The sequence below is a fragment of the Lepisma saccharinum genome, chromosome 6 (assembly GCF_977018435.1).
Source record: "Lepisma saccharinum chromosome 6, izLepSacc3.1, whole genome shotgun sequence".
Lineage (NCBI taxonomy): Eukaryota > Metazoa > Arthropoda > Insecta > Zygentoma > Lepismatidae > Lepisma > Lepisma saccharinum.
In genome coordinates this window covers 22,012,640-22,029,018 of record NC_139234.1, presented here as the reverse complement: position 1 = coordinate 22,029,018, position 16,379 = coordinate 22,012,640, and the positions used below count along the sequence as shown (strand labels likewise).

Sequence of the window (16,379 nt, the reverse complement as noted above, 5' to 3'; positions counted from 1 at the left end):
ACGTAATTAACACGGCCTCAATTCCTGGCACTGTCACTGTGATCACACACTCACGACAATTAACACGACGCGGTCGAAAAGTTAAAACAAAGCAAAGTTCCGTATCTCGCGCAAAGTGACGCGGAGATGGTGTTTGGTCTGAATATGGCGCTAAACTGTGTCAGTCCTCTGGAGTCCAGGGGTATTTAAGGAAAACTTGAAACTTCAAAAATCAACCGCCTCGCAGTTCGTTAGCTTAGAAAAAATGCTGGACGGTGGTCCTTCTTCCGGGCTCGTTGTCTACTTGGGAGGTTTGGGGGTGAAGAAAAAAAACAGAGCAGCCCTCACACGTGTCGCGAAAGAACTCCCCCTCGGTCGGCAGCTCGGACGTTTTTTCCATTGCTGGACAAGTAAAAGTCACCCTTAGTGGCAAAAATTCCACAAGTCGCTATTGTTTTCCTACCCTCGCCGTCTAGAACCGAAAATCCAAGAAAAGCCAAAAAGCAGAACTGGCTACAGAAAGTTGTTAAGAGTATTTACGAAATTCTAAAATACACTCACATACTACAAAAAGACTGGTGACAAAAGTAATTGTCACATCTCGCCCCCCCTAACTTCAAAAAAAAATTGTAGGCTTTAAAAATCGCTCTCGGCTGGGGAGATTTTTTAAGGTTACATATTTTTTTAAAAACACCCTGTATATGAACACTTTTTTTTGAAAACACCCTGTATATAAATCGAATCTATACTTGAAAAATGCTTTTATGAGTAAATACACAATAAAACAATCCTTAAAGGACGTAAAAAGATAATACATTGGAATATACTCATATAAAAATCAATAATGACACAAGAGAAAAAATATAAAAATATAACTAGTCCATTAACATAAACTTCAAATCTCTAAGAGCGGTTTCCCGAACGCTGAAGTCCGGAGACGCCAGGTGTTGGAGAGTCACTTCTTGTTTGCACCTGATTTCGCTCTTCAGTTCCTCGGTCCGACCGCGGGCTCCTTGATCGACCGTGGGGTCGGTAATACCCATCACGTATCTGACCTAGTTGAAACTTATCGTCGCGGTTGCCCTGCACTGTGCCGTGCGGCGGTCGACGCATATTTCCTCCTCCACGTCTGCCTCTCTGGTACTGCCGCTGTTCTCTCTGTGGCGAAGGTGGTGAGGGGTGAAAGTTTTGATCATTGGCGCGTGGATCGTGGTGCTGTCCTCGCTGAACCATCTGAACTCGCTGGGGTCGGTTCCGGCCGTGACGATCATCTTCTCCTCTGGGACGCTTATTCCAGCGCTCTGCCCTGTCGCGTTCTTCTTCTTCTGAGCACTGGTACAGGTTCTCCAGCGTCAGCGACATCGAGTCGGGGTCGAACACGCAACTGCCATTAAGGTGACGCCGGACATCTTGAGGAAAATGATATATCAGCGCCGCGATTATTTCTGGAGCCGTCATTTGAGGCTGCAGTGCCTTGAATTCATTATATTTTTTCCAGAAATATTGCGCGTACGTAACGCCCGGGTTTCGGCTGTAACGTTCATTGCGCAGTAACATTAACATGCGTTCTACTTGGATCGGCCGCTGAAAGTGCCCTAGGAACATCTCCCGGAAAGCTTCATAAGATGTGAAATGCCCTTCATTCGTTTGAAACCAATTTTTCGCCCGATCTTCCATCAAGCCTCGCAAAACCAGGATCTTTTCATTATTCCCTAAGGACAGCTCCTCCGAGGTAGTTTCAAACCGTTCCAAAAATGCAGACGGTAAAACCCGATCAGCCCCGTTGAATCTTTTGAAATGGTTCTTGTATTCAAGTGGAAAAATTGCTCGCCTCGCAATTGTGGGTGGCGAATAATGACCTTCGCAGCTGGTGGTCGCTGGTCGAGTGGGTAAACCGGGGAAACTCTCATTTATCGCTGGCTCATTGACAGGCTCCTCATTATTGCTGGTGGCCGAAGTACCTGGGTTTGTCCTCGTAGCCGCGGGCGTTTCTCGTCGCTGAGGGTGAGAAAAGTCCAAACTGTCCATTCTTTTTTCCAAGGCCTGTATCCTTTGCGAATGGTCCTCAACCTCGCCTATTGTTCTCGTCACCCGCTCTCTCAGACCTTCAGAGTTTTGGTGACAGCTCGCCTCAAGCTGGGCCGAGGATTTTCTCATAAGTGCCAGTTTCTCTTCCGTGTGGTCTGTCCGTCGCGACAGTGTTGCCAACTGCTGGTCCTGGTCATCAACACGGGAATCCAAGCGAGCGATTTCCGCGGTGAGTTTCTGCTCAGTAACTTGCAAACGCGTGGAAAAACGTTCAGTCATTTGTTCCACCGAAATACGCACCACTTCCTGGAATCGGGTCTCAAGTTGATCGATTCGCTTTTGTGTTTCTGCGTGCTCCGCCCGGATCAGCTGTCTTATCATCTCGAACATCCTGTCGTTGGTGCCGGCGCCATTATTCAATGCATCATCTGTTTTTCCCATCGGAGCGACTTCTTCCGGGGGGGAAGGGGTCAGCTGATTCAGGTCTTCAATAGGTGGCGTGGATTCAGTATTTACCACTAAGCCCCCGTGTCCTTGCATCCCTGACGAAATAACACAAATACTACAGCGCGGCTGCGCTTCGTTCGACGGGTCCATTTCACCTAATGGGATTTCCATCCCGCAAACTACACAATTTCGTGCTTCGCTCATCTTTCGATAAATAATTTTCTCACTTCTCAATTTCATTAGATTTTTTAAAAACACTCACTACGTCCTGAGGTCGTCGGAAAATAAGTCTGCACTTCAAAAATATATAACGTACTACAGAAAAACAATACAAACAATAACCTATCAAAAATGCAGAGAGGAGGGCACGACGGGTCCTTTCCTGCTACCATGTAGAAGCCTAGTGAAAATAAAAACGACGCACACACAAAAAATTGCCACTAAATCTGTATAACATACTTCCTTGAAATATCGCCCTTGCCGATGTTTGCCTACATAATTGCCCTTTACGTTAATCAAATTCGCGCCGAGATAACATAAACACCGAATACTAAATATGGATATCAATAAACATAGCAGAATACGTATAAAAACATTTCAACGCTTACTCAAAAAAATATTATGCACTTTTAAAACTACTACCATTACACTCCCGACGAAGGCGAAAAAGAAGACCGGTCCCTGTTCGGGATGCCAAATTGTAACGGGTTTGACCACTCGTCCGGAAGACCGAAGTCCCCAGTTCGAGGTGCCAAACAACTCTACCGCTAGTCCGTAGGTTCAGGGTTCCGCGGCCGCCCGATTGGACGGTCGTCGGTCCTTGGTTCGCGTCTCCGGTTAAGGAAACACGATTCCTACCACCAGCTAACGGTTTAAGTCCAGGTTCATGTCACCGGGTCGGTTATTAACACCTCCGGCGGTAAGCCACGTCGTGCATAAAGTGGTGCTGTTATTCATTTATAGCAATAATAATAATAATTGTTGTAATAATAGAAAACTATAAATCTTCTGGTCAATGGAGACAAGCTTTACAGCTTCAAACTCAGGACTGAAACCAAAAATATCGACCATACGAGGATATACATCTATACATACATATAAATGAATCAAGAACACCTGTAGGATAACGAATATATATATACGTGTATTCGGTAAAAATAAACACAACAATGATAATGTAACCATTACATGTCCCCTCACTCTCATTCTATCATGCACTCACACACACACACTGCAGGGGTGGACACAATATAGCATTACATGATAAAATATCTAACCGCCTCTTTGGTTTATTTCCCGTGTACCTTCAAATTTGAGATTTCCATTAGCCCCTTAGGCTTGCTTTCAATGTAAATAAGCGCGGCTAGCGCTCTGTCACATATGAGACGCGATTAGCTAGGCGTCATAGTTACCAAAAGTGAATAATAATTGACATTACACTTGTAGAGGCACTACTATGCAAAAATAATAAGCATAGACTAAATGAGTGACAAGAGGAAACAAACTTGATTACAAGTACACGAGTGCTGGTAATACAAACGACTGTAATATAAACTAGGATATATTCAAAATGATTAACTCAGCTATACTATTTAGTACCTAGTTTTTCTAATACCTATATATATCAAAGAGCACGGTAAATGTCAAATAATTAATTATATAAATACTCGGCGCGAGAATAGGAAAACAATAACAAATAGTAGGTCTTTTACATTTATAGAACTTCGAAGGGTGAGCGAAATAGGTTCTTAATTTTTGAAGATTTATAGTACTTTTGATTTGATTGGCCAAAATAATTAATAATTGCAGGCAACATTGTTCGATTTCATCTCGCTTTGTGTTAAGACGAACCAGTGACGACGTAGGTGGACAAATGTTCACTCTCACACATAAAGAAATAACTGGAGGATACTATACCGACTCAATGGCGGCGTGGTCCTCGTTGCGGCGTCCCGACGATACTCGTGGCTATGCCAGTCTGTCCTCCTGGCGGGCAAAAACTGTCTCTTCGACTTAGACGTAACATTCATTTTTCTTCCCTTTTTTTTCCATCGCGGCGACGAAGATGGGCGGAAAAACACCTCGCTTCCATCTGTCTGCTCGGGGCGTTGCATCCGATCGTGGCTTCCAATGGCCGTTCGGGGATACGCAGGGCGTCGGGTCGTCTAAGGGCGGACGTCGTTTCATCCCTCTCTTTTCTCTATCTCTTCTTCTTTTCTCGGCGTAACATCCGTCTCACCGTTGTGGTACTTTCGTCTCTCATCTGGGTCGGCAATGCGAGTTGTCGCTGCGGCGTGGCTTTCATCTCAGACATCGTTATGCAAGCGTCGTGGTGCTGGTCTCTTGACTTAAGGCGTCGTATACTTAAGCAAGGCGTCGTGGCTTCTTCTCTTGGCTTCTTGGCAGCAGTAATCGGAAACCCGAAGGTCCCGTCCCTCTCGTAGCTTTCTCAGCCGCCCATATTTATTCAATGTCCCTCCTTACAAAAAAGGGAAAAACACCTGGAGCACGTGAAACACGTAATTAACACGGCCTCAATTCCTGGCACTGTCACTGTGATCACACACTCACGACAATTAACACGACGCGGTCGAAAAGTTAAAACAAAGCAAAGTTCCGTATCTCGCGCAAAGTGACGCGGAGATGGTGTTTGGTCTGAATATGGCGCTAAACTGTGTCAGTCCTCTGGAGTCCAGGGGTATTTAAGGAAAACTTGAAACTTCAAAAATCAACCGCCTCGCAGTTCGTTAGCTTAGAAAAAATGCTGGACGGTGGTCCTTCTTCCGGGCTCGTTGTCTACTTGGGAGGTTTGGGGGTGAAGAAAAAAAACAGAGCAGCCCTCACACGTGTCGCGAAAGAACTCCCCCTCGGTCGGCAGCTCGGACGTTTTTTCCATTGCTGGACAAGTAAAAGTCACCCTTAGTGGCAAAAATTCCACAAGTCGCTATTGTTTTCCTACCCTCGCCGTCTAGAACCGAAAATCCAAGAAAAGCCAAAAAGCAGAACTGGCTACAGAAAGTTGTTAAGAGTATTTACGAAATTCTAAAATACACTCACATACTACAAAAAGACTGGTGACAAAAGTAATTGTCACATCTCGCCCCCCCTAACTTCAAAAAAAAATTGTAGGCTTTAAAAATCGCTCTCGGCTGGGGAGATTTTTTAAGGTTACATATTTTTTTAAAAACACCCTGTATATGAACACTTTTTTTTGAAAACACCCTGTATATAAATCGAATCTATACTTGAAAAATGCTTTTATGAGTAAATACACAATAAAACAATCCTTAAAGGACGTAAAAAGATAATACATTGGAATATACTCATATAAAAATCAATAATGACACAAGAGAAAAAATATAAAAATATAACTAGTCCATTAACATAAACTTCAAATCTCTAAGAGCGGTTTCCCGAACGCTGAAGTCCGGAGACGCCAGGTGTTGGAGAGTCACTTCTTGTTTGCACCTGATTTCGCTCTTCAGTTCCTCGGTCCGACCGCGGGCTCCTTGATCGACCGTGGGGTCGGTAATACCCATCACGTATCTGACCTAGTTGAAACTTATCGTCGCGGTTGCCCTGCACTGTGCCGTGCGGCGGTCGACGCATATTTCCTCCTCCACGTCTGCCTCTCTGGTACTGCCGCTGTTCTCTCTGTGGCGAAGGTGGTGAGGGGTGAAAGTTTTGATCATTGGCGCGTGGATCGTGGTGCTGTCCTCGCTGAACCATCTGAACTCGCTGGGGTCGGTTCCGGCCGTGACGATCATCTTCTCCTCTGGGACGCTTATTCCAGCGCTCTGCCCTGTCGCGTTCTTCTTCTTCTGAGCACTGGTACAGGTTCTCCAGCGTCAGCGACATCGAGTCGGGGTCGAACACGCAACTGCCATTAAGGTGACGCCGGACATCTTGAGGAAAATGATATATCAGCGCCGCGATTATTTCTGGAGCCGTCATTTGAGGCTGCAGTGCCTTGAATTCATTATATTTTTTCCAGAAATATTGCGCGTACGTAACGCCCGGGTTTCGGCTGTAACGTTCATTGCGCAGTAACATTAACATGCGTTCTACTTGGATCGGCCGCTGAAAGTGCCCTAGGAACATCTCCCGGAAAGCTTCATAAGATGTGAAATGCCCTTCATTCGTTTGAAACCAATTTTTCGCCCGATCTTCCATCAAGCCTCGCAAAACCAGGATCTTTTCATTATTCCCTAAGGACAGCTCCTCCGAGGTAGTTTCAAACCGTTCCAAAAATGCAGACGGTAAAACCCGATCAGCCCCGTTGAATCTTTTGAAATGGTTCTTGTATTCAAGTGGAAAAATTGCTCGCCTCGCAATTGTGGGTGGCGAATAATGACCTTCGCAGCTGGTGGTCGCTGGTCGAGTGGGTAAACCGGGGAAACTCTCATTTATCGCTGGCTCATTGACAGGCTCCTCATTATTGCTGGTGGCCGAAGTACCTGGGTTTGTCCTCGTAGCCGCGGGCGTTTCTCGTCGCTGAGGGTGAGAAAAGTCCAAACTGTCCATTCTTTTTTCCAAGGCCTGTATCCTTTGCGAATGGTCCTCAACCTCGCCTATTGTTCTCGTCACCCGCTCTCTCAGACCTTCAGAGTTTTGGTGACAGCTCGCCTCAAGCTGGGCCGAGGATTTTCTCATAAGTGCCAGTTTCTCTTCCGTGTGGTCTGTCCGTCGCGACAGTGTTGCCAACTGCTGGTCCTGGTCATCAACACGGGAATCCAAGCGAGCGATTTCCGCGGTGAGTTTCTGCTCAGTAACTTGCAAACGCGTGGAAAAACGTTCAGTCATTTGTTCCACCGAAATACGCACCACTTCCTGGAATCGGGTCTCAAGTTGATCGATTCGCTTTTGTGTTTCTGCGTGCTCCGCCCGGATCAGCTGTCTTATCATCTCGAACATCCTGTCGTTGGTGCCGGCGCCATTATTCAATGCATCATCTGTTTTTCCCATCGGAGCGACTTCTTCCGGGGGGGAAGGGGTCAGCTGATTCAGGTCTTCAATAGGTGGCGTGGATTCAGTATTTACCACTAAGCCCCCGTGTCCTTGCATCCCTGACGAAATAACACAAATACTACAGCGCGGCTGCGCTTCGTTCGACGGGTCCATTTCACCTAATGGGATTTCCATCCCGCAAACTACACAATTTCGTGCTTCGCTCATCTTTCGATAAATAATTTTCTCACTTCTCAATTTCATTAGATTTTTTAAAAACACTCACTACGTCCTGAGGTCGTCGGAAAATAAGTCTGCACTTCAAAAATATATAACGTACTACAGAAAAACAATACAAACAATAACCTATCAAAAATGCAGAGAGGAGGGCACGACGGGTCCTTTCCTGCTACCATGTAGAAGCCTAGTGAAAATAAAAACGACGCACACACAAAAAATTGCCACTAAATCTGTATAACATACTTCCTTGAAATATCGCCCTTGCCGATGTTTGCCTACATAATTGCCCTTTACGTTAATCAAATTCGCGCCGAGATAACATAAACACCGAATACTAAATATGGATATCAATAAACATAGCAGAATACGTATAAAAACATTTCAACGCTTACTCAAAAAAATATTATGCACTTTTAAAACTACTACCATTACACTCCCGACGAAGGCGAAAAAGAAGACCGGTCCCTGTTCGGGATGCCAAATTGTAACGGGTTTGACCACTCGTCCGGAAGACCGAAGTCCCCAGTTCGAGGTGCCAAACAACTCTACCGCTAGTCCGTAGGTTCAGGGTTCCGCGGCCGCCCGATTGGACGGTCGTCGGTCCTTGGTTCGCGTCTCCGGTTAAGGAAACACGATTCCTACCACCAGCTAACGGTTTAAGTCCAGGTTCATGTCACCGGGTCGGTTATTAACACCTCCGGCGGTAAGCCACGTCGTGCATAAAGTGGTGCTGTTATTCATTTATAGCAATAATAATAATAATTGTTGTAATAATAGAAAACTATAAATCTTCTGGTCAATGGAGACAAGCTTTACAGCTTCAAACTCAGGACTGAAACCAAAAATATCGACCATACGAGGATATACATCTATACATACATATAAATGAATCAAGAACACCTGTAGGATAACGAATATATATATACGTGTATTCGGTAAAAATAAACACAACAATGATAATGTAACCATTACATGTCCCCTCACTCTCATTCTATCATGCACTCACACACACACACTGCAGGGGTGGACACAATATAGCATTACATGATAAAATATCTAACCGCCTCTTTGGTTTATTTCCCGTGTACCTTCAAATTTGAGATTTCCATTAGCCCCTTAGGCTTGCTTTCAATGTAAATAAGCGCGGCTAGCGCTCTGTCACATATGAGACGCGATTAGCTAGGCGTCATAGTTACCAAAAGTGAATAATAATTGACATTACACTTGTAGAGGCACTACTATGCAAAAATAATAAGCATAGACTAAATGAGTGACAAGAGGAAACAAACTTGATTACAAGTACACGAGTGCTGGTAATACAAACGACTGTAATATAAACTAGGATATATTCAAAATGATTAACTCAGCTATACTATTTAGTACCTAGTTTTTCTAATACCTATACATATCAAAGAGCACGGTAAAAGTCAAATAATTAATTATATAAATACTCGGCGCGAGAATAGGAAAACAATAACAAATAGTAGGTCTTTTACATTTATAGAACTTCGAAGGGTGAGCGAAATAGGTTCTTAATTTTTGAAGATTTATAGTACTTTCGATTTGATTGGCCAAAATAATTAATAATTGCAGGCAACATTGTTCGATTTCATCTCGCTTTGTGTTAAGACGAACCAGTGACGACGTAGGTGGACAAATGTTCACTCTCACACATAAAGAAATAACTGGAGGATACTATACCGACTCAATGGCGGCGTGGTCCTCGTTGCGGCGTCCCGACGATACTCGTGGCTATGCCAGTCTGTCCTCCTGGCGGGCAAAAACTGTCTCTTCGACTTAGACGTAACATTCATTTTTCTTCCCTTTTTTTTTTCATCGCGGCGACGAAGATGGGCGGAAAAACACCTCGCTTCCATCTGTCTGCTCGGGGCGTTGCATCCGATCGTGGCTTCCAATGGCCGTTCGGGGATACGCAGGGCGTCGGGTCGTCTAAGGGCGGACGTCGTTTCATCCCTCTCTTTTCTCTATCTCTTCTTCTTTTCTCGGCGTAACATCCGTCTCACCGTTGTGGTACTTTCGTCTCTCATCTGGGTCGGCAATGCGAGTTGTCGCTGCGGCGTGGCTTTCATCTCAGACATCGTTATGCAAGCGTCGTGGTGCTGGTCTCTTGACTTAAGGCGTCGTATACTTAAGCAAGGCGTCGTGGCTTCTTCTCTTGGCTTCTTGGCAGCAGTAATCGGAAACCCGAAGGTCCCGTCCCTCTCGTAGCTTTCTCAGCCGCCCATATTTATTCAATGTCCCTCCTTACAAAAAAGGGAAAAACACCTGGAGCACGTGAAACACGTAATTAACACGGCCTCAATTCCTGGCACTGTCACTGTGATCACACACTCACGACAATTAACACGACGCGGTCGAAAAGTTAAAACAAAGCAAAGTTCCGTATCTCGCGCAAAGTGACGCGGAGATGGTGTTTGGTCTGAATATGGCGCTAAACTGTGTCAGTCCTCTGGAGTCCAGGGGTATTTAAGGAAAACTTGAAACTTCAAAAATCAACCGCCTCGCAGTTCGTTAGCTTAGAAAAAATGCTGGACGGTGGTCCTTCTTCCAGGCTCGTTGTCTACTTGGGAGGTTTGGGGGTGAAGAAAAAAAACAGAGCAGCCCTCACACGTGTCGCGAAAGAACTCCCCCTCGGTCGGCAGCTCGGACGTTTTTTCCATTGCTGGACAAGTAAAAGTCACCCTTAGTGGCAAAAATTCCACAAGTCGCTATTGTTTTCCTACCCTCGCCGTCTAGAACCGAAAATCCAAGAAAAGCCAAAAAGCAGAACTGGCTACAGAAAGTTGTTAAGAGTATTTACGAAATTCTAAAATACACTCACATACTACAAAAAGACTGGTGACAAAAGTAATTGTCACAGTTATGCTAACTCTGTGGTAAAGGAAGTGCCGATGGTTATGCCATAGGTGCGCAATTCTGTTGAATTAATTGGTTGATTATGTAAATGCACACATGGAAGCAGTGTGTAAATATGTATATATATATAACAAAGTATAATAATCCAATATATCCTACTAGAAATGTTGTGATTCCAAGAACTACGGTACTGTCCATTTAAAACCAGTTGTTTATTCACTTGCTGTACATGTGTAAACGAACCAGAGACTAAAAAATGTAAATTGTTATGTGAAACCTCCCTTTCGTAATTCCGGCGCAAATATAATCTGCTCGCTTGGCACCCAGGGTGAGGTGAAAGGAGAGATTTGAGGGATTAAAGTATGAATTAATCCAGAGGGCCGGATTAAAACAAGGGACTTGGGGGGCCGAAATTTCACAAACACTGGTATTAATGCATCTCCGTCACATTCATCGTAACGTGCAGTCACGCACACTTATGGGTTCCAACAATCGCACTGACTTTTAATGGGATCGTTACAACCCAGAAGTGTCCGTGACTGTACAACCTACATAGGCAGGAAAGTGCCATAAAATAAGTAAAAACACGTCATTCTCAATTTTGGCCCTTGTTACTAACATAATATATATCACGTGATGAATTTTATTCCTAACATGACCGACTAATAGTTCTAATCTTGATGAGGAGAATAAATTGTGGAAAAGTTTCTCCCAGTGATAAGAAATAAGACAATATACTTGACACTGAACAGAAAATCAAGATTATATCTGATTAAGGAGAGTCGTCAATAAACAAGTCATCCATCTAGGTTGAATCTTAGGTTGAGATAACGTTATCTCCCATATTTGTCAAATATAATGGACAGCGATCAAGAAAATCAAAATAAACCACTGTGCTTATCTTATTTTTCTTCATTCTATGTTGCTTGTCGTCAACTGATTTTTATTGCGTAAGGTATGAAATGTGTATCTTATGATCGTATCAGCTGGAGTTATACAGTTGGCTATCGTTCACGTGTAAAATTTTGTTCAAACTACCTTCAAATACCGACGTTCCTCATTATCTTAAATAAGCTATATAAAGTGCTGATTGTTCTAAGCAGTAATTACAATCAAACAATCTTAATCAAAAAATAATGCAAGTAATCACAATTCACAAGTTAAAAATAATCTCTCCCTTACTTACTGTTAACCGAACATTATGATTACAAACTGACGACCATAGATAGATCGCCGACATGTACTGAGGAACCCGAGAATGTGATATCAACTAATTATTGGATCAAAAACTGTTTCGTGATAGTTTTTGTACGTTTTCTATGTATCTTGAATAATTCAGGCAATTTCGATCAGACACTAGATTGGGGAAGATTATGTCAATTCTCTTTTGCACTTCATGCATTTATATAGTTTTTTATTCCCCAAAATTTCTTCATAGAATTTGTAATATGAAAGAAACAATGCGAACCGCGTTCAGTTGCAAGAGACATCTATTGGTTATCCACAACCCATCTTAGATATAGTTTAAGATATCCATTTCTGAACATACTTTGGATATCCATTGGTCAGGCGTCTCGTGAACGCATGCGGGAATTGTGGGAAAAAGGACTGCTTGCTCTGCGATGACATTCATGAGCATTTCCACATTCTAATTTCTTCATATAGGAGAAGTATTTATTTTACACGAGAGCGCTGAACTAAGCTTATATTACATTTCTTGGATCTGAAGTGACGCATGCATCAATTGTGGGAAAAGAAATATTACTTTCTTTCACTTGAGATCCAAGAAATGTAATACAGAAGGTCGTTTCACGTCCATGGTAACAAAGTTAGAACCCACCTCACCTTAAGAAAAACCGTGACATCAGGAGCGGTGTTGCTCCACGTGATACCCCTGTCTTGCAGCAATGGCCCTCCAGCGGAGTTTCCATTGAAGGAGACTGTGTTGAAGAACACGTTGGTCCAAACGATCATATTCCTCCTGACAAGCTTTCCAAAGACCATCAATTCTGTGGGGCCGTCTGCTTCCCAAGGCTCGTTTCAACAACGGAAACCAACCAAAATCCATTGAAGAGGCATCGGGGGATTTCACAGGGATGTCTGTAAAGGGGATTGCATGAATGCCCGTTTCACGTGCCATCCGATCCATGTATGCCTGCGTGGACTTTGCCGTATGACTGGAAGCATTGTCCTGGTAGATGACAACACGAGATGTGTCGCTGCCATAGAGAGAAGGAATATCATGTCTGTAAAGTGGCTCCAAAATATTCGTCTGGTAATAGGCTGCATTTATTTTAGCCTTTTTTCCACTCTGCGCAGTGGAAGTTTGCTGTTATGGCAGTAACCACTAACAACCATAAACCGGAGTGGAAAACTTTCAGCACATTCACGTACCCACTCAGATCGACCTCTTGCATCACGTGGACGGTAGTAGATGGCCCCTTTTTCCCACATCCAGACAGATACACCCATGCTTCATCCAGGGACACCACATACTTCCAGTGGTCCCCTGCCAGATGGCGTTCGTAGAGCTTCCGACTGTTGGCCTTCCTCTCTTGGACATGTGAGCCACGCAACTTATGAACTTGAGCATTGCGCTTCCGCACAAGTTATAAATCTTGGGCTATGATGCGATTCACAGTTACAGGTAAACATTGCACTGCCTGTGCAATCACTCTTTGCGTTGCAGGGTTTTCACATCGCACCAAGGATCTCACTTTCCGCACAACATCGGAGGAACGCTTGGGCTTATGATATGTCCGAGGCCCACTTTGACTGGTTCCAGCAACAGGTACAGTGCAAGCTTTATGGCGATTCAATACTGCATTGATGCCCTTCTTTGACACACGGAATGCTTTCATGTGGCACTGTTTAATTATCTGGCTATAACTAGAACCAACGTCGGAAAGGACACAGATGCACCCCTCCCAAAAGACTGGAATTTTTGGTGCCACAGAAACTCTCACTCACACACCAATCATCGTTTTTGAAAGTCAACACACAGTACTTTCGTCCTACTGGCTCTGGCTGCTCTGTGCTGTGCCTATGTGCTGCTCCCTGGTGATCGAAATCGTTACCATCAACGTGAAACAACCTTCTGTATAAGCTTAGTTCAGCGCTCTCGTGTAAAATAAATACTTCTCCTATATGAAGAAATTAGAATGTACTCGTAGAAATGCTCATAAATGTCGTTGCAGAGCAAGCTGTCCTTTTTCCCACAATTGACGCATGCGCAGCATGCACCGTATGCGTTCACGAGACGCCTCTGCCATTGGGTATCCAAATTTGGATATCCATGGGATCTACGATTACTATTTTTCTCCTGCATTCTTTATATTGAGCGTGTACCTTTTCTGTATGTATATGAGCGTGTGAATATGAAACGTGCTCTACATTACTTGTTTTACATTTTTCATGACGGTTTATATTAGCGTCCGCTCTCTTCATAACTGAGCTAATTTTCCATTAAAAAAACTGTCTTCATCCGTGAAGCTTGTTTTATGTACACTTTATGGTCAATTAGGCTAGCCGGAACTGGATGTACAGTTTAAAGTGGGGTCCGAACACATTTTTCCCCATTAATAGTGTTACCCTCACAAAATAGGCCCCTTCAGTTTGAAGGTACGTTCCTACAACGCCCTTACAGTAATTAACATAAATTCTGTAAATGAAATTAAATTATATGCGTGAAATATATAATTTCAGGTTTACATTCATTTTTCAGGGCGAGCCAGCCCCGTTGCCCCCCACCCCCCTTCCAAATGTCCATGTTTGAGGAGAGAATCGTGTTTACCGGACCTCGAATAGCAAGCTAGATTGTATCACCCCTCTCGAAATGCAAAGTGTGTGTAAAAGCAATTAAACTTGAACAACAATTTTCACGGCGCATAGTTTGAAAGTTCAAAATTGCAATGAAATTGTGGGGCACAAGGCTGTAGCTATATACAAATTGGCTATACTTTTAAAAAATGTCTCCTCAGTAGTAATTTCGTAAATACATTGCTGGTAATGAGAGTGGGTTTTACTTAAAAATTGGCAGTTGTTAAATGTGAAAAAAAAATGCAAAGTATCTACCTTCCCCGTTTATTTTACATCTCCTGCTTTCAATGCTTGCATTTGCACTTTAAAAAAAACATGTTTCAGTAACTCAATATGCCGACCTCCGTGGCAGAGTGGTTATCACAGCGCGATACGACGCCAAAGATCCCGGGTTCGAATCCCGGTCTAGGCATTGGTGTTCTTTGTGAGTATCCCTTCATTAATTTCATCGTATCATCACTCATCCTCATCTTCGCGATTAGCCAAAAGTGGCAGAAAAGGGAGGTAAAATAAACAAAATAAATCAAACTAGCTCCATACTTGAATGGGTGAGAGAAAGAAGCAACAGTGTAAAAATTACACAAAGTGTATTTTTTGTGAAATCAACGAAATAGTTCTGGGCCTCAAAATAATGTATTAAATTTTAAAAAAACTTTCTATTCTGAAAATATAATACAAAGCTCTGACAATAATTCTAAAGCAATACTTTTTGTAAATTGTTCATACGTAAATAGACACAATTATAAAAACATCGTGGAATGTTTTCCTTTTAGTTCTCACTTGAACGTAGCAAGCAATAAATGCAGTTTTTAAATCTTACAGCCCAGTTATTAGTTCATATAACATTACTATGAATAAGTGTTCTGACCAACTAAAATGTTTACATTAACAATTTTCGATAATAAAGTTTAAGTAACACAACATTTTCTTAAAATACGGGTGCACCTGTAACATGAACATTAGTTTGAACAGTATTCTCTGCACAGCACTGCACTATCAGAATGTTCATCACATGCAGACTGCATGGATGAAGGCCATTATAAAATGATTTCATGCAACTGTTTGCAGTCGTCTGGTACTTAATACAGAATTTTAGCCACGTCCTCAATTGTTTTATATATTTTTTTTTTAATTATTACTGTTTGTTGGAACTTTCCCACCACAAACATTAGTAGTAGTTGCAAGCACAATCTCACCGTCTTTGTAGAGCTTGAATACTTCTCCTACTGGAGTCTATAAACTGCTTTCATATATATATATATCCTTTTCCTTCTTCTTTTTCTGTGAGGTGCCTGTACTTGCTAATTTGAAACACTTCTCTGCAAGTTTTTAGTGCTCATCTTAAACAGCGTAGGGCAGCATTACTTAAAGTTGCAACTTCAAATGTTGGCTGCTTCTTTTCGGTGCCGAGAGCTAAAAGGCAAAGGAATGTGTTCCTTCTTCCCCTCAATGATATTTCCTATGACTACTACTACGATCTGAGAGGGAGAATGTTTGCTTTCTCTGTGTCAGTTGAAGAAGCTTAGCTTAAGCAATAAAATGGCTATCTCAGCTCAAAATGACCAAAATGTGGAATCTTTACCTTCTTTCTCTCACCCATTCACTTACCCTCAATCGTCCAAACTCCATTTAGGCTTTGAACGAGTACTTCAGCTGTTCCCTGTTTGGCAGTCAGACAAAGAGCTAGCAGCAACAGCGTCCTTATCGAATCCATTTCAAACCAAGCAACTGAATGCAGAAGTATCGTGCAAAGTGGAGTTACCAGATAGGTGTTTATCAGTGTCTGGCAGGTGATAAGCTTCTTCTAGGTCAATTTCTATTCTCGAAAACAAATTATATCATCCTCATTAGCCTCCCGAAATCGAAAGAGGGAAGGGGAGACTTTCTTCCCGATTCAAGTATAAAAATTGATGGACCCCGCATACCCTTACAGATTTACACAAACTTTATTTTTTCCCCTTATGCTGTGGCCTACGACCAGGGGTAGTAAAATGTTTAAATAATTCAAGCGCCAGTTTTTCCTCAGGATCCAGCTGGATAAA

General features: G+C 43.0%; 1 protein-coding gene across 1 annotated transcript in view; it reads right to left on the bottom strand.

Annotated features, from left to right (window-relative positions):
- Positions 1-16,064, bottom strand: part of LOC145989267 (beta-mannosidase-like) — a 51,858-nt gene extending 35,794 nt beyond the window's left edge. Inside the window, exon 1 of the mRNA XM_083124592.1 lies at positions 15,946-16,064. Coding sequence (XP_082980718.1) covers positions 15,946-16,051 — 106 coding nt within the window. The 5' untranslated portion in view covers positions 16,052-16,064. The remainder of the gene's footprint in view (positions 1-15,945) is intronic.
- Positions 16,065-16,379: the final 315 nt, after the last annotated feature.